Genomic DNA, 18751 nt, shown 5'->3' on the forward strand with positions numbered 1-18751 from the left:
ATGAACTTTGTACAAGTCTGTTTAAACAAGGCAGTGAAGTCCTTCCTACCACTCTGCTCAAAACCCAGCAGCAGTTTGTCCTCCCATTGTTTTGGGCTCATCTGGGGCCTAATTCCTTCCCTGAGCTATCAGTGCTTCCCTAGTTCCTGCGGAAACTCAGTCCTGCGATCAAAATTCCTTTTCTGTCACGTGAGGTCATGTCAGCTCCACCTACCCCTGTCTCTGAAATTTCTATTAAAAATTATGTTGCCCATTTTTCAGACAGCATCTGGGGAAGTGCCTGGTTCTGTATTCTCAGTGTTTGGGCTTTAGGTTATGCAAGACCCACAGAAGCTGAAAAATGTGCAAACTGCCTGAATCTTCGATCTGTCCATCTTTACAGACAGCTCTGTTTCTTCAAATTATATAAACAAGTATGAAGTGCTAGTCTATGAATTCTTTTATCATCTGACAGACATGATGCAAATACTAGTAAGTAATGCGTTTTGTGGCTGTCGGTGTAGTTTTACTCCTGTTTCAGCCCTAGCAATTTGATTGATTGTTGTTTTGTTGGGGTTTTGTTCTGTTTCACTTTCTGCCTGTGTTTTTTTTGGTCCCAGTCATTGAGGGAGTAAGCTTTTTTAAAAACATTTTTAAATCATTAACATAATTTTAATTTTATTAGTGATGTCTCTAATTTTGTCCAAATAATTCAATTTTAAAATTATATGTATCAACTGAAAGGAATTCTGCTGATGTGATGGCACTGGAGGGAGCTAAAGACCATGGGGACAAGGTTCATAAAAATCCTTTGTTGAAACACAATGGAAGGATATCCCATTAGATTCACCTGTTTTAATTGCTCAAGAGCAGGCTACAGTAGGGAGACCTATACTTTATAAAATCATACTTAAGTTCTCACTTGTCCAACTTGATAGCTTTATAGATAGTAAAGACTATGGAAGCAATTGGTTATTACCTTAAAATTAAGTCAGCTTTTCATTCCATATATAAAATAAGTTTGTAGTCTTTAGCATGCAGAGCTCTTGCTGGAATAACTTTATAAAAAGATACTGAACTTGATGGAGTCTGATTCGTCAAGATGACAGTCTTTGAGGGTCAGAGGAGGTTAAAACCATTTCAAGCATCAGGAAAGACAGAAATTGCAGCAGGTAAGTCAGAAAATAGCCCTGGAGTGCAGGCTGTGACATCAACTCTCATTCACCACACTCAGTTTCCACCCTCATATCCATGTCCAGCATATCACTTGCCTTTCATTCCACTTCCAGTAACAAGTTGTTTAGAGATGTCTACTGATTAATTCACTTCTTGTTCTGTTTTAAACACTGATTTGTTGAAAAACAGAAGTAAAAATGAAGTCAGGCAAGCAGAATTGCTTTAAAGTGTAGGAAAAAAGTAACATCCCACATATAAAGCAGTAGATTTGATAGTATTGCACAGGAGACAGGATCATTAGTGTGAGGTACGTTTGACCAACAAAAGTCAGGGTGAAAAGATGGAGGAGCAGAATGCAAAGTGAAGTGAGAAATCTTGTTAAATGAACATTTCCTTGCTTCACCTTTTCCCATTATTTTTGTCTTATTTTGCAGCCTACTGAAAAGAGACAAACAAAAAGGAAACAAAAGGTTAATAGGAATTGTAGCATATTTCTCCCCACTCACTCACACCATGTTCTTGCCCCAGGCCTGCCCTAGAATCAGATCACCATATAGTGATCTCATCCATGTCGTTACCTTTCCTTTCTGTACCCAACCTTGGCCTCAGATCAGCTTACGTTTTTCCTGGCATTTTCTGGGCTACTCTGAAGTTATTTGACATATACAGGCTTGTATTGCAGAGTGAGCCTTGGAGGCATGCAGTAGTGAGTTATTTTTAATCAATCTGTTTTGGTGGTTGTGAAAGTGTGAAAACACATTTGTACAGGTTTGCAAACCAGGAGTGAAGGCAGCTGGAGCAGCCTCGAGTGCTTGAGGGTTGTGTCCATTAATGGTGGGGGGAAACTGTGCAGGACAGGTTTGATTTGAAAGCCAGTAATTGAGTATGGTCATGGGCAGATGGCTGTCTTGTTTGGGAGAAAATGCACCCCTGGTCAGTGATAAGCATAAAGGAGCACAGACCAATCTGCCTGGGGGAGGTCTCCCTCCGAAGATGTTGCTGGAGCAGGAGGCATCCATACACGGCATCATGTCCAGATGAAGAGTTAATGGCAGAGGGGAATCTGGCAAGTGTCTTGGGGGTGATGTGGACTATTGGTCAGGTTACCTTGTAGTGTTTTCTGCTCTACAGGCCTTCCATCTTTCTACCCGACTAAACCAGAAAGTTTGTTGATCGTGTGAGCCAGAAAGGGCTATCTCGTAATATTCATGAATTGCTTTCTCAAGGAAGAAAAAAGAATATAGTTGGTTTTTACATAATTTAAACCAAAACTTGCAATTGAACATAGGCTCTTAAACTAACTTGGAGTATCTTTATAAAAACCAATAAATCCTGACTTGGGCTGCACTGTTGTGAAGTACGTTTTCCAAAATACTTCTGTGCAAACTGCTGTTTCCTGAAGCACGCATTGTTCAGATGGCAAGTGAGCAAGCTGAATGTGGTAAAAGGAAGGGGGAAGGGAAGGAAGGTTTACATACAGCTTGAAGCCTGGGTGGAAGTTACTCTACAATTTTTAGAAATGAAAATATCCATGTAGGGACCTAAAGGAATCCTGTGGGCTGATGGTGCAGTTTGTGTGGAGCGCGTGCACAGTGCCTTTATGGCATACGGAAGATATTTTGCTGTGGCTTAATGCTTATAATAGTTGGAGGGGTTTGATTGCCATCTGTAGTCTATTGGGTTTTGATAGAGCAACTAAGATTTTATATTTGAGGAGTGGTGTTCTCTGTGTTAGATCATGTTGACTACTATTTCCAGTATCTGTGAAATTGCAAAGTCTTGCAACTTCTGTCTGATTCCTCAACTGTTGCTTTCATATGCTGTAGAAAATATTAAATCTCCTGATTATACAAATGTCTTCTGTTGGGTAATATTGACAAATACACTGAATAACATTTTTGACATAACATTCTGTTCCCACACAGATAATTTGGATGTAATTGAATGGGTTGATCAAGAGTCTGTGCTAAAAATATGACATTTTCTCACCCACTAAGCAAAAGAAAATGCGTGCTCAAAAGGCACTTTGTCAAGCAGAGCAGTTGGAAAGTGGGCTGGGTTATGCTGTGACTACTGATTCTGCCTTCTACCTCTGAAGGCACAGCTCAGGTCCCGCCAGAGTTGCAGACACAGCTGGTTTGTAACCTCAGCAGAGCCCACAGCCCTGGTTTTGTTTCTGCTGAGGGTCTGTGATGCAAAGTGGCAGTGCCAGGGGTGAGGAGAGCAACCATCGCTGCAGCCTGGAAAGGGCTTGGGAAACCACCTCTTGTGCCAGGCTTCTGGAGGCACTGAGCAGTCTGGGAATGATTTTACCTGGAGCAAAGAGCTCCAGCGTGTGCAGGATCCCATCCAGGATGCCTGTCAGACTCACAGGAGTGTTTAAGTACGCTTGAGCCAAAGCAGTACAAAAATAGTTAGAGGGGGAAGTTTTGAAGACCTGTTTTCTTCTGGTTTTCCTTATTTTAATAGCCTCCTGGGCAAAAGGCTGCATTGTTACAGTTTCAAAAGCTGTACGGGTTTGCTGCAGAGTAAGGGGACAGAAAGAAAAATAGACCTTAGAGAAAAACTCACTGTTTAGTATGCAATAAAGTAACTTTTATACTTCTCCCAATCTCCTATCAAATAAATCTCATGCTAACAAGCAATCAAAACAGTTTCTCTGCCCGCCGCTCCACACAAGCCGATCTGCATTGTACCTTTCCAGCCTTTGAAACTGCCTGTGCCTATTTTTATTTGTCAGGCCGGGGCTGGGCTGGCCCCATTCCAGATGTGTCTCACAAGATTTGGTGCTGATGAGCTATTTATAGCACTGTGGTTCCATTGTCATGGCAACCGTGCTAGAGGCCAAGGCGGCTGGGAGCTATTTCTGGACTTGTGCTGTAATGTAAAACTGATTGGGAAAGTTAGTGCATCCTCTAAGCCAGACTAACTTTAGACAGGCAGAGAAAAAAAAAAAAAAAAAGACAACTACGGCCTCTTTAAATAGATTTCTCTTTTTCTCCTCCCTTTTCCCCATTTCTCTTTTTGGTTACTAGCATTTTTTGAAGGAATAATTTGCCTTTCTGCTGGATTTGTCTAAAATTCATTCATGCCTTCCATCAGATTACACTTTTTTAATTACGCAGTTTAGGAAGCCTGCTACCTAACCAGCCTTGTTTTTAGGGCAAGGTTTGTATTTCATGGCAGCACAAAAGCTAAAGGGGGCTCTGCTGGCCGGTCTGCGAGGTATGTTTAGGGTTGCAATAGTTGCAGTTCTTTATATCCCATAGCCTTAATACTCTGTTTTTCATGTGTGCTTCATGTTCTCCACACCATATAAGGAACTGTAACCTTGATTACCACAAGATGATTCCAAATATATGGAGTCATACTTTTCAGCTTTCTCATTATTTGCTTCAAAATTAGACCCATGGTGCCCCTCCGCCTCCAAGTGGCTGGAATGCTGCAAGGTTCTTCTGTAATTACAGATGGGGCCACGCTCAAAATCACTCTTCTGGGATATGTGCGCATTAATACTATCTCTAATTAAATGTTGGGCTTTAGACTCTCTTAAACACAATGGGTGTTTGACTTGACTTTGGAAATAACAAAAAATGTTTGCAGCTTCTTGGAAGGTTTTCTGAAGAGTGGTATTTCAGTTTCCTTCTGTTCAAGTTTTACACTACGCTTTGAAGTTCATTTCCAATAGAAATCTGGTTTTGAATGGGGTCCTAATGTGTGAGAGCTAACATGCAGAGTTTTGTTACAGGAACATCTTATGTGAAATGTTTTTTACATGCAATATAGTGCTCTCACAGTGATTCCAGTAACATTTGTTCCAATACTGTCCCTTTGTGCCTGTCTCTAAAGGCTTTTTTTTTTTTCTTCTGAAGTAATTGCAAAGGTTTTGAAGGATTTTTTTTTCTCCTTATCAGGTTCTATTTAGACAGAAAAAGTGCTGTGACTTTCTTGATATTTTAATCATCCAGTAACATGTCTTCTGTGCCCACTTTAACAGTAAAAGTTCCACCTTTACAAATCATAGAAAATGCCAGTATAACTTTAAAAACAAAACAAACAAGCAAACAAAAATTCCAGTCTACTACAGCCCTGATTTTAGCATTTAGTTTCATTCTGATCTAAATCAAGTTCCATTGCATACACTGTCAGTGTTTGCAGGATACCAAGAAGTACCGGCAGATTGACGGTTTGCTTATTTTATTTTCATCACTCCTGTAACTTTGCCTGTTTTTCTGCTTCTCTTGCAAAATAAACTAGCTGAAATGTAAAAGCAATCTTTAATATCAGTTTAAGGAGTAGGATTTCCCCCCTACACCCAATCCCCTGCTTGCTCCCAAGAACAGCAGAAGTGGACGGACTAAGAACAGTCAATGTGCACATGTGTGCTTCCAGCTGAAAATAACCCCCATGCCCAGGAGCGGGTGTCAGTGCACTGTCCTGCATGGGAAGCCATGGCTTCGACACTGTCATAGACCTGTTTTTTCAGGGGTTGGGAAAACTCTGCATTAACATGGTTTTGAACTATGCTAAAGTTACAGTACATAATTTAGGTATTTCACTGCTCAAATAGTCTTTAAAAGAGAATGTAGTAGCTGTGTAGTACTCCTTTGGCTGCAGCTTCAACACGGTTTGATCTTCAGGAAGATCACTAAACAAATGTTAATTTATTTCTGGATGTAGACAATTGTTAAAACTGGTTTAGAGGTGATTGGGGTAAATCAAACTAATTCTTAGTAATATTCTGGTTAATTCCTAGTAATATCTTGATAAAAACACATGACTTGGAGGAAAAGAAAATTGCATTTCTGCTGACTCAAGGGACTCTAGGCAATTAACTTACTCCCTCTGTGCCTCTCTTTAAAATAGGGATAACGTAAGGTGTGCATTTCAGGATGCAATGGCAGAGGCAAGAAATGCAGCATGAATGAAGGCAGGAAGGAGTTGTGGGTATGAATTACTGTCTGTAAAACACCTTGAGGCTTTCAGAGGCGAGAAACTTCACAAATACGGAGTTCAAGTACTACTCTTGAGGGTTCTAAGTTATAAACAAATGTTGTATTTAGCTGGGATTGTAATTTTGAATCCTCAATATGCAGCGTTATGCTAACATTAAAGATGCAATTTTAGTGTGTCTTTTAAGAGAAACATTTTGTGTACAACTTCAGGTTATGACTTGAGAAAAAAAAACAAACCCTTGTTAGAAATAAAGCTCTTCAAATATAGGTGTGTTGTCAGTTTGAAGAGACCTTTCCAGGGTTGTTCCAGACTGAAAACAAAAGCTCTCCTTCACAAATAAAAAAAAAAAAAATTAATCCTTGTCTGCCAAGCATTTCGTCAGATCACAAAGAGTAAAATTTCAAGTTACTGTTTATTGAACAGACTGTCAGGAAATGCTGAAGGAAAGGCAGTCTGATTTCCCCCTCCCTGTTCCTCCCAAAACAACGAAGTTGTGTTGTTTCTTGAGGCAGAAGATTTAAAGTGTTACACACCTTTTCAGTGAGGAAAAATGAGGGCAGACTGCAGTTCTTAGTCTGGCAGCAACGTTGTTCATTCAGGAAATTCACCACATACAGGGATAAAACTCTTTCTGTATGAAGAAACTCCAGGATAAATCAGTAACTGGTATATATCTTGATCTGAAATTTGGTATGGGTTTGACATAATAGGATTATTAAAATTTTGGAAAGAAATGGGGTACATCTATGACTTAATTACTTTGACTTGCAGGAGCTAAGGATAGCTTCTGCATATCTCTCTCTGTGAAGTCTATCTCCTAAGTGCACCCCTTAAAATTAAAGACACTTGGCTCTTCACAAAGATCTATTTAAAACATTTCACGTCTTTCCTTCCTCAGTCTGAAGAAGGGAACCCTAAAGATAAAGTGGCTTTTTTGTTATTATTCTAGATCGTTCTAAAATTTTATTAATGCCTTTCATTTTATTACCACGTACCTTGGACTAAAGGACAGTATTTTGCAGTGCAATGACTGATCCTGTTATTTAGTCATGTTCAGAATCTGGCCCTAAGAATTGGCAGCGATGCTGAATGAATTATTTGCTTTCTGGAAAATAGCTTTCACATATAACCTCTGGGAAAATTTTACAGAAGAAAAAAAAAATCACTGTAACTTGGTGCAAGACTCACTTGCAGTATAAAATCTGGGTTTGTGGTTTGACAGTTTTATTTGAATTGTTTCACCAAGGTCACTTTTTTTTTTCTTCCTGCGAAATTCATTGCTGACATGGTAGATGGGCATACCTCCAGTGTACTTAGAACAGTCTATAACAGCAGTGAACTCAGCACTCAAGGTAGTACTGAAGGGGCCTCACTTGTGTTTTGGGTAGAGCATAACAAGAATTAAAAATAGAAATTAATGATGGTGAATTTGTTTTTATTTTGAATTAGGCTTTGTTCTCCTCTGACTTGATTATTAGTTTAATTTACTGGATAAATTATTTGATCTTGACTAACATCGACTTGGAAGTCTCTGAGCATTGTGTGTTGATTTTTTTCTGAACTCTCCTGCTCCCACTGTTGCTCCTTACTTTAGGTGTGCCAGACTAGGTTGAATTTTTGCTGCTCTTTTCCCCTTAGAGACCAGCTGAAAGAATGTACACGTTTTCTTTATGTTTGTGCAAAAAAAGAAAAATCAAAGTGATTTTTAAAGCCTTTAGCCTTTTCTGAGGTTGCTAGAGCAGACTCAGGAAAAGGCACACACAGAGGAGGAAATCTTCATTTAACATACTGCTTTGCTCCATTTTCCCTGAAATGCCTCTGGAAGCAGGGTAGGATTTCTGCTAACTATCAGAGTGAAGGACTTGAATGATTATTGTTACTCGTATCAGATGTTAGTGAATGTTGGAACTTGTTTTGGGGGGAAGAAGAAAGGTTTATTCCATTCGACCTTGTTTTACCTGGCATGAACATTGCTATTGGAATTCATCTCAAGTACAGTACTGCTGCTCCTATGTGGCTGATGTTTTTCAAGGAAATCATAGGCCTAAAAATAGTCTGCATAAACAACAGTAAGAGGTTTGTACTTTCAGTTCCAGGTTTTAGCAATATCTTGTTGTTATTTTCTAATTGTCAGTTTCCAAAATCCATTAAGCTGATTAGCAGGGTATTTAAAAACAAAGCAGCACAAAACAACAACACCAACAAAAAAAACCCCACCCCAAACCCAAATATCCACCTCTGTGGAACCTTGCATAGAATGTTATGCTTAGATAAATTCTGTGCAGAAAGGCAGGGTCGTTGTTAGTAATCACCTTAAAATTTGTATGAACATGTTGTGTTCTGAACGTTTTTAAAGCATTCTCTGGCTTGTGGAATTGTCACATGGTTCTGAAACAGTGTTCTTAGGAGAGAATATAATGTGACAGCACTAGTATTAGTTGGAATTCTTGCTTGGTATACTGTATACTGAACAAAGAGCTTCTTTTCATTTGGATTTAAAAACAAGTCAAACAAAAAAATTAAAATTACTTAGAAGCCTTGGAAGAAGAAAAAAAACAAACCAGCTTGCAAATTGCAGTAGACATTTTGTCAACAATTTTATCCTTATATCTGTCTCCACCTCATCTGTCACGATGGAAATTGATGTTTACACTTTGTCTCATGTTTTTAGTAGCGTGTTTAGTAAGATACATTTTAATGTGTTTTATTCTGTAACTCAGACTAAAGTTACTTTACATTGGTCTCTGAAACAAGATGTCCATGTAGTTCCTGGTAAAAAGGGCTTGAAACTGAAGCCACTGTTAAAACATAAAATCATTTTTTCCTCCTTTCCCTGCTCTTCATTAGGTGTATCAGAAAGTCACTTGGGAAGCAGGGGCTGAAACTGAGGGCTATGACCCTTGTTGGTTTTATTGGGGTTTTGGTTTCTGATTTATGAATGTTGGACGTGGATACCTCTTCCTCCCCTTTAAATTGTTGCCTGCAGCCGTAGTTAGCGCACTTGGAGTGTACCTCCCCGTGTAGGGAGCCAAAGGGAAAACTCAGCTTTTCTGTCTTTCTGCTTCGTGAAGAATTCATGCAAGGAATTAAAAAGGAAAATTTAAGTGTATTGGTTTTAAGACTGTGATTAATCATTAATGTTATGGGTAAAGTTAACTGTAGACACCTTGCTAGATTTCCTCATAATACTAAAGGAAGGTGTCTGAGCCTTTTGGTGTTGGACACTGTGACTGGGGTGGGGACAGCTTAAAATCTGCGTTGCAAAGCTGCTGGTTTGCTACATCTTTGAGTCTCACTCAAACTGCAGTGAAGCAGTTACAAATTGATTCCTTGAGATTTTTGCTTTTTGAGTTGAAGTGGAAGATATTTAGGGGGTTACAGTTAACTGGTAAAAGTATTTTAAAGATGGCAGGTTATCATCTTTAAGTAGTGCCTAATGAATTTGAATAAAATACATCTCTTTTTATACCCCTCTGGCTAACTAATGCTGCTTTTTCAGAAAATAAACTGAAAAACTGGTGGCAAGAATTAACAGAAAATTAGGACTCCGTCTAATTTAACTGAACTTCTAATTAAATTGGTTTAGGGGTTTAATTTCTTCTAAGTTACAGTGATAAGATTTTTTTTTCAAATGCTTCTCTTTCAGGAAAATGACATGCAGACAATTTGAGTCCTTGGTTTAACTGTAATAAGTAGCAGGTTATATCGTACAATTTATATAAATTATTTACTTGAGCTGCTGATATGTTTGTAGCAGAGGGAGCAGAGTGGGAGGGGGTTGGAATGAGATGACTGGACCCCGATTGATGAAACCGTGCATTTGGCCCTCTGCTGGGTGCTGCTAGGAAATGCAGGTTTGAAAGGCTAGTGCGCATCTGCTGCAATTTAAGTGTCTTCAGCATTTTGTGACACCGAGCCCATTAAAATACACTAGTGCTTACCTGAGAACCTGGTGATTACTAAAGTGTTTGATTGGATTTCTAATTTGAGAGGAAAACTTACTCTTCTTCCTTTCTCTCCCCAGTTTTCTAGACAAGATTGACATAGTCAAACAAAACGAGTATACACCATCTGACCAGGTAAGGAAAGTTTGCACAATGTATCTGTCCCCTCCATTTTTGAGGATAATTATCTCAGTAATTTTCTAATCATGGGTGTGGCCACACACTTTACATTAGTTTGTCATTTGGATGGGCAAAGTAATGTAGGAACAAATTATTTACTATGAGTGTGGTGGAACACTGGAACAGGTTACCTGGGGATGTGGTGAAGACCACATCCCTGGAGACGGAATGGAATGGAATGGAATGGAATGGAATGGAGTGGAATGGAATGGAATTAACCAGGTTGAAACAGACCTTTGAGGTGATCAAATCCAACCTATCACCCAACATCATCTAATCAACTAAACCATGGCACTAAGTGCCCCATCCAGTCTCTTCTTAAACACTTCCAGTGACGGTGACTCCACCATCTCCCCAGCTGCTCATTCCAATAGCTAGTCACTCTTTCTGTGAAGATCAGGCTTGATGTATCTCTGAGAAACCTGCTCTAGCTCAGGATGTCTCTGCTCAACAGGGTTTGACTGACAATCTTTAAAGATCCCTCCCAACCCACACAGAATGGTTTCATTCTGTAATTCTCTGCTAAGTATCAGTTTCATATTAGAGGCAAAGTGTCTGCTGCAAATGTTACAATTTATCTGATGCTTAGACTCCAAAACATTAAGTCCTAAGTTACAAAACCTGTACTTGAATTCAGAGTGGTATTTTGTAGTTAGTTATATTTGGGCTGCATACTCAGTCTACAGCAGATGCAAATTAGGTTCTTCTGGATCCATTACCCACTAGGCACCATATGTGGCTGTCAGAGCTTTGCAATGGAACGCATATAAAAGCCAATACAACTTGGGTTTAATAGGATTTTGTGGCCCTTACGACAATTGTCGTTGTGTGTAGCTTACAACTTCTGATGATCAGTGTTGTCTGCACAGGAAATTACAAATTTTATTTTTGAAGAGCCTAATTTTTGTAAGGCTTAAGTGGTTGAGCTCTTGGTTGTTTAAAAGAAGAAAAAAGAAAATTCAGAGTCCTAGGCACTTCATCTAATAGCCAAGCACTGAACAGTTGGGAAAGAGATCTTTTGGGGTTCGGAATTACTTGGTGGTAAAGATCCTGCTGCATGCCACAATCCCACTGAAATCCGTGAATGCATCATCTAATCATTGGACTCGATGATTTCTGGAGGTGCCTTCCAACCCCTAGTATTCTAATCTCTAGGGATGGGTCTCTGCTATTATGATCACTCCTTGTTTTAATTGGCCTGTAAATGTTTCCTCTAATTCCGAGCTTACCATTAAAACCTGCTTGTGAAAACACACCTACCTTCAAAGTTGCTCATGCCCATATGTACACACATGTTCAAGATCAGAACCTCAGATGCAGGTTCCCAATGGCTCTGGTCCCTGGGTTTGCAGTACAGCACACATGCTGTCATCACTCTCAGGGTAAAAGGGGTTTATTTTGCTTGCTGGATTTATGAAGAATTATGAAGTACCCATATTGAATCAATGACTCCTCCTTTATGCTCTAGGATCTTCTCAGATGCAGAGTTTTGACATCAGGAATTTTTGAAACCAAGTTTCAGGTGGACAAAGTAAATTTTCAGTAAGTATCCTTTTTTTTTTTTTTTCTTTTGTGTTTTTTTTTTTGTTTGTTTGTTTGTTTGTTTTTTAAGTACAAAGCAGACAAATACCAGGGTAAATTGAAGACCAGTCTGGCACATAGTCATTGAGGGTACTGTATTTCTCAAGTTGATGTGTAGTAGAAAACTAGTATTTTATGATACTTTTTTAATGTAGTAGTCTGGCTTTTAAAGAAATTAAATTGCTGTGCTATTTTCTGGGGTTTGTTTGTTTTAAATCATTTTAAATCTATTTTTTCTAATGCCTTTTCTGAATATTGAATTCATTGCTAGTGTATATAGTGACACATTTGGCCAAAAATGTGTACGTATCTAAGTAACAGAATGTTCTCTTTACTGTCCCAGGTGAGAAAGATTGCTTGACCCAAACAAAAACTGCTGAGTTTTAGTCTGGTCTTGTTGACTTTAGATCTGTGATACTTGTTTCAACAGATGATGTTGTTGTAGGAAGTTTCTTAATGTCTTGGATTGTGAGAGTGAAAAAAATCTCCAGTGTACATATGCCAGAATTCCTTAACCTCCAGCCTGTTCAGGTTCTCTTAATCCTTGATTCATTTCAGCTCCTATGACATGGAAGTCCTGAAATGTGTTAGGTTTTCTTTTTGTGTTTGGGGAACTAAAACTAAAACTGTATTCTGACTGGATTTTTTTTTTTCCCTTAGTATGTTTGATGTTGGAGGACAAAGAGATGAACGCCGAAAATGGATCCAGTGTTTTAATGGTATGATTAGAATTTACATTTGCTTTATAAAATAGCTCTCTGCAAAAATGTAATGCTCAGTCTTAATTTCTCACTGCATGGAAGCTATCTTCTTTTCTATGTAGCTTGAGAAGGAATTATCCAAACAGTCATACAGGATGGAATTTTTCTTGGCATGTAAACTTCTGTCACTGTCTAGAGTATCCAGGAATTAAGTTTAACAACTTAACGTGGTTTGTCCATTTTCTTTGGCTTTCCTGTCCTTGTTTTTTAGGGTACTTTGGTGGTGGGTTCATGTGTTGTTTGCCAGCTATGTGGGTGTTAAATTCCAAGCTATATTCTGTCTTCCAAGTGAAGGTTTACATATGCTTGTGTCTGTACAAAATACACAATTAGAGGATAATTAACGTATGCATAAAATGAGAATATCATCATTCTGCACATAATTGCAGCCACATTGCTATGTTATGGGTGCTTTGGGCCAAGCCAGCACTGCACATTAATGCAGTGTGACGTTGTAGGGAACATCAGTGTTGTTAGCCATGGTGTCACACAGCATGTGTACTGTGCTACAGCACTGTGTACTGCAGCCCTAAAATGCCCTTGTCAAAAAAGTTCATGGCAGTTTATAAATCTGCACTTTTCTAGGAATCTGTGTGTATTAATGTAAGCTCTAGAAAAATAGCCCAGGGGCGGGCCCCTGTGGGAAACATAAAATAAATACCATTGTTTAAGTAACCTGCCTATAAGCTTAGTATCTTGGAGTGCTAAGATAGCACCAGCCAAAATACAGGTTAAGACCTGGAAGATCTGCAGGTACTGCGGAACATGTGGAGTCTTAGCCCTGATGACCCCATCAGTTCAGTTCAGGTGTTTATATTCTTAACTCCCATACAATTTAAATGAGTAGTTCTGTGTTGCATGTACTTTCACCAAAGCTGTTAGTTTCACACTCTGTATCTCCATTTAGATGCAAAACCTTTCTCCACACAACTTTTTGTGAAGCTGGAGTTGGGGAAAATATTTTTGTCTCTTTTCTTTGTTCTTTGGAGAAAGTATTCATGAAGCTATGCAAACGTCTGTCATTTTGAGGAGCAGTTATAATGACATTCTACAAAGAACAGATAAAGTAGAAGGCAACTTAGAATCCATTGTGATTTATTACAGTTAGTATCAGAGTATCACCTGAACCCTTTATAGCTGTGTGGAACTACTGTGCAATATTTTTTTCTGTGCTATTAATAACAGATTTGTTTGGGTTTTACCTCTGCTCCTTCCTCTTCCTGTTCCCTCATGATCTGACTCATCTCTTCTGCTGTTAGTCTCTGAGGTAGATGAGACTGTCAGTGCAAAGGATCTAGAGCAGGGCAGCCACAGAGAAACACAGAGATCTGGATTCTCTGAGATACTCGGAGTATCTCCAAGGAAAGACAGAGAAGCCTCTGAGCTGTATAGTACACTACAGGACTAGAACAATTAACCATGGATTCACAGCAATCTGCTATTTTTATTCACACAGACCAAAAGTGCCATTTATCCATTTTTTTCCTCTTGTTTCTGTTCCTTTCTTTTCTGTGTTTTCTGTTGTTCTGTCTGTTCCTGCCTTTCCTATCTTTAATGGTTTCTTTGCTTTCTCTTTTTATTTCTGATATTTAAAGACCTGACAGCAGGAGCATTCCAGCCTATTCTCTTCATGAAGCTGGAAGTCTGGCAGCTTTTTGTTGAATTTTGGGATTTATGGGTATTTCCTCTGGAGTTTGGTATTAACTACTGGGTATTTCTTGATTTAGATGTGACTGCTATCATATTTGTGGTCGCGAGCAGTAGCTACAACATGGTTATACGAGAGGACAATCAGACCAATCGGCTTCAAGAAGCACTAAACCTCTTCAAGAGCATCTGGAACAACAGGTCTGTGAATTGAAGCTTCAATGTTCATACCACATAAATTAATAATACTCTCTTATACTGTAGTCAAGAGTTGTGTACTGGGCCAGGATAGGGTTCATTTTCTTCATAGCAGCTCATATGATGCCATGGTTTAGATTTTGACCAAAACAATTCTAGTAGCACACTAATGTTGTAGCTGCTGCTGAACAGCATTTGGGGACCATCAAAGCCTTCACTGTTTCTTCCCAGTGAATAGGTTGGGGGTACAGAATAAGCACACAAGCAGGCATATGATGCAAACTAACCAAAGAAGTATCCATATAATGTCATGCTCAGTAATAGAAAGGAAGAGGGAGTTAGCCCGTTAGCTGGGTATTGGTCTACCCACAGGAGGAGGTGAGTAATTGCCTTTGCATCTCTTGGTTTGGTTTGTTCTCTTCTACCTCCCTTTGTTTATTAAAAAAATATTACTTACATTTTTTTAGCTTAATCTCCAGATTTTCTTGGGTTTATTCTTCCTTTCCTTTTCCCCTGTCATACTAAGGGGGAAAAGTGAGAGAGTAGCTGTGTGGTGCTTCACTGCCCACTGCGGTTAACCCCCAACCATAGCATGGCCTTTGTTGTTTCCTTCTCAGTACAGTCCAATCTAGTCTCTGACCAGCTGCTGTCAGGACATTACATTAATGTCTGCTACACTTAGCTAATTGAAGGAAAGTCTGGAGAGGTACAACTGGGTAGCTGCCATATTGAGGCTGAAGTGCTTACAGCAGGGAGGGAGTAGCACACTAAAAAGGGGCTATGTTCACCTGTGTGATGCATTTGAATTAGCAGGAAAAAGAGGGCAGCTTTCATTCCCCAGGTTAGAAGCTCACAAACCCAACTCAGGGTGTGTACAGCTGGAAATGCACCACTGGATTCAAGTGTAAAAGGAACCTTTCAAAAATGGTTGCAGTATGCCATGCTGAGCTGGATTACGGTGGAGTGTTTTGCTGTGTGATTTCAGCAGTGCGCCTTCTCAGAGTGTTTGGTTTCTGTTGTCTACAGGTGGCTACGGACCATTTCAGTAATTCTTTTCCTGAATAAACAAGACTTGCTAGCAGAGAAAGTTTTAGCAGGGAAATCAAAAATTGAAGACTACTTTCCAGAATTTGCTCGCTACACTACACCAGATGATGGTAAGGTTTTTAGTTTTTATTAGCAATTTGTCATGTCCTTCTAAATCACATCAGTAATGGTTTTGGTAATTTCAACTAAGACTTGAAAACTCTTAAGTAGATGTCATTGTCTTTCAGTCAAACTATAATGTTAAATTCTACGTGCTACTAATGAGAGAATCCTGTAATTTATACAGTTAATACCTTAATAATGTCATCATGCCAAAATCTGTTGCTTTGCTGATGCAGACCACAGTACAGCTTGTCACAAAGGTGTGTCCTGGACTGCCTGTAGTCCTATCTGTGGTCATTTCTGTAACCTACCAAAAGCCTGGTACTATGGCCCCTGTAATGTTCCTTTGTTCTCCTTCAGTCTTGCTGTTCTAAGTATTGTTATGGTTTGTCTTATCTCATAATCAGTTTTGCAAAGCATGTTTCTATTATATGTGAGCAGAAAACAGAAGAAGTTAGTTTTTAGGCACTGTCCCCAAAATACATCAGTTTTAATGAGATATTTATTTTATTATTCATCAGCAACACCAGAGCCTGGTGAGGATCCCAGAGTTACAAGGGCCAAGTATTTTATTAGAGATGAGTTTCTTGTAAGTATTTCCTTTCTTTCAGTATTTCTTCTCAAAAACAGATTCTTACCTTCTACTATTGCACTGTCACTTCTTGTGCTGCTTATATTTAACATCCATGCTGAATTAAACACTGTTACATTCAAGAGCTTTACTGCTGTTTGTTAGCTGCTCCTTGGGTATTTGTTTGTTGACACAGTGTGTAATTAAATAGCAAAAAAATTGTTGAGAACTAAGAAACCTCAAACAGGATGAGTGAAGTCCTGCTGTTACTAGTGAGACCATATTTTTCTTCCATGCATTATTTCTAAAGACTAATCAAAAGATGCACCATCTGTAAAATATTAATGTTCCTTTCATTTTATCTTTTCCATTACTGGTCAGCTGAAGTGATAATAGACAAACAGTTTTAAAATGTCAATTCCTTATAGTGGTGAGTATAGCAATCAAAATGTGGACTCATTTTAAAATGAAGCAAAATAGAATTTGGAGCGGGGCTTTCCATAAGTTTTCCATAAGCAGGGATAAAAACCTTGTGAAAGGGCCAAAATGTCACTTCCTTCATGGACAGATCGACTAGCAGTTGTGTGGCTCAGTTCGCCGCAGCTGCATATGAATAACAGCATTTTTCTTGAGTTCTCGTTAAACTCGGCAGTTCCTCGGTGTGCAGTGACCTTCTCACCGTATAATTCTGATCATTTTAAATATCATGGTTTAGGCAAGAAAGCGAAAGACTCTGAGTGTGTTGCCACTTAGTTTCACCTTTTGAAAACTCAACTCATGCTTGCATATCCTAACCTTCATTCATCTTAAGTTTTGAGAATGTGGGGTTTCTTCCTCAGTCACTTTTATTTTAACCCACTCTTTCTCTCTTAACCTTTAACAGAGAATCAGCACAGCGAGTGGAGATGGAAGGCACTATTGCTATCCTCACTTCACATGTGCAGTGGATACAGAGAACATCCGGAGAGTTTTCAATGACTGTCGGGACATTATTCAGCGCATGCACCTTCGCCAATACGAGTTGTTGTGATGGAGAGCACTTTTTTCTGTGTTTTGGACTCCTTATTCCTTATGAAAAAAAAAAAAACAAACCAACCCAGAAAGAAAAAAAACACCCTTGCCCACATAGGGTGGAAGAGAACTGTTTGAATCTCCTATTGATTTGCACCCTTCAACTTTTTCTCCTTGCTGGACAATAGCAGCACTTCTAAGCTTGCTTCTGTACCCTTGGACAGTTTGAGATGGCCCCTAACACTTAAAAGGCCATTTCCATGAGGATTTCCTAACACTGTTATTAACAAAAAAGAGAGGGGGAAAAAAAATAATTAAAAGCCCTGAATGTGGAGCACCTGAAAGAATTTGGGATTAAAAAAAAAAAAATTAAAACATAAAACAAAAATTGGGGAGAGAAAACTTTAGGTAATTTAGCACTGTTGTGGGCATAATCATATAACCCGTGATCTCCACTCTGTATCATTCACTGCATCAGACTAAAGAAGGTGCCAAGTCACAGACCAAGTTTGAAGACAGACACTTGAGTTTGGTTCTCTGACTGTAATGTGGCTTTGAACAGAAATACTGACAGTTCTACAACAGACCTAGACAGTGCAAAAACCAACTGCTACCTTTCAGAAGGGTATTTTTAAAACCAGTCTTGGTGGTCTAAAGACAACCATGGACATCCATGAATTGAACTGCGTATGGCCTGTGATTGCAGAAAGAGTTAACCACACACTGTTTTCAGTTTGTCCACTGATGATCCTGTCTGCTATAAAAATCATTATCTGGACTCTAGTCCTCACAGTCTTTCCCTTCTTTTTCTTCTTCCCTCCCCTCATTTTTTATTTTACTGCTGGATTATTATTCTTGTACAGACTGTAAAATGTATTATTTTGTACAACTTTATTGAAAAAAAAAAAAATAACTTGTAGAAGATCTTTGTGCCTTGATTATGGCTGTACCTGTACAATGAGCTAAGATGTAAGTATGTTTGATTGCGCTGTACAGCTTTGTCAACCCTATCTGCAGCATTAGCTCAAGGTAGGGAAAATTTATCTGTAGTTTAGTTTTTCTGGTTTATAAAAGAAGGAAAAATACTGTTTAGTAAAAAAAAAAAAAAAAAAAAGAAAAAAAAGAAAAAAAGGAGAGGGAAAAAAAAAAAAAAAAAAGAAAAAAGTACAAATTGTGCAAACTTAACCACTTTAAAAGTGAGGTCTTCAACAAGTGACCAGATGTTGCAGCATCATGCTTTTTAATTTTTAGCTTTAATTCATTTAAATCTCTATCCAAATGCAAAACATGGCTTGTTTCTACATAAACCAAATTTTGCTACAAATTATAAATGTTAGTCTTTGGTCATTCGTAGTCCTTTTTGCTAAAGACAAAAGCAGAACAATAACAGACACATAGGGCATCATGCAGGTCTGGTGACCATCTCTAGACTGGGCCAAATACCCCACCAACCTCCACTGACGCTGTGTGGGCAAACTACTACCAGGATGACAAGGTGTGCACTGCCCTTGGATTTGGCCACTGAATTCCAGTTTCAGATGACATTTTTATTTCTCTTTTAATAAAGAGATACTTTAGAACCTTTTTGTTTTATATTA

At 38.8% G+C, this 18751-nt stretch overlaps 1 protein-coding gene across 2 annotated transcripts in view; it reads left to right on the forward strand.

Annotated features, from left to right (window-relative positions):
* The window catches only part of GNAS (GNAS complex locus), a 146768-nt gene extending 129531 nt beyond the window's left edge, over positions 1-17237 (forward strand). For both annotated transcript variants that reach the window (XM_054173737.1, XM_054173738.1), the window contains exons 6-12: positions 10136-10190; positions 11704-11777; positions 12477-12535; positions 14305-14425; positions 15449-15579; positions 16093-16160; positions 17026-17237. In XM_054173737.1, coding sequence (XP_054029712.1) covers positions 10136-10190; positions 11704-11777; positions 12477-12535; positions 14305-14425; positions 15449-15579; positions 16093-16160; positions 17026-17172 — 655 coding nt within the window. In that variant the 3' untranslated portion in view covers positions 17173-17237. The remainder of the gene's footprint in view (positions 1-10135; positions 10191-11703; positions 11778-12476; positions 12536-14304; positions 14426-15448; positions 15580-16092; positions 16161-17025) is intronic.
* Positions 17238-18751: the final 1514 nt, after the last annotated feature.

This window comes from Dryobates pubescens, chromosome 26 (assembly GCF_014839835.1).
Source record: "Dryobates pubescens isolate bDryPub1 chromosome 26, bDryPub1.pri, whole genome shotgun sequence".
In the NCBI taxonomy this organism is placed as follows: domain Eukaryota; kingdom Metazoa; phylum Chordata; class Aves; order Piciformes; family Picidae; genus Dryobates; species Dryobates pubescens.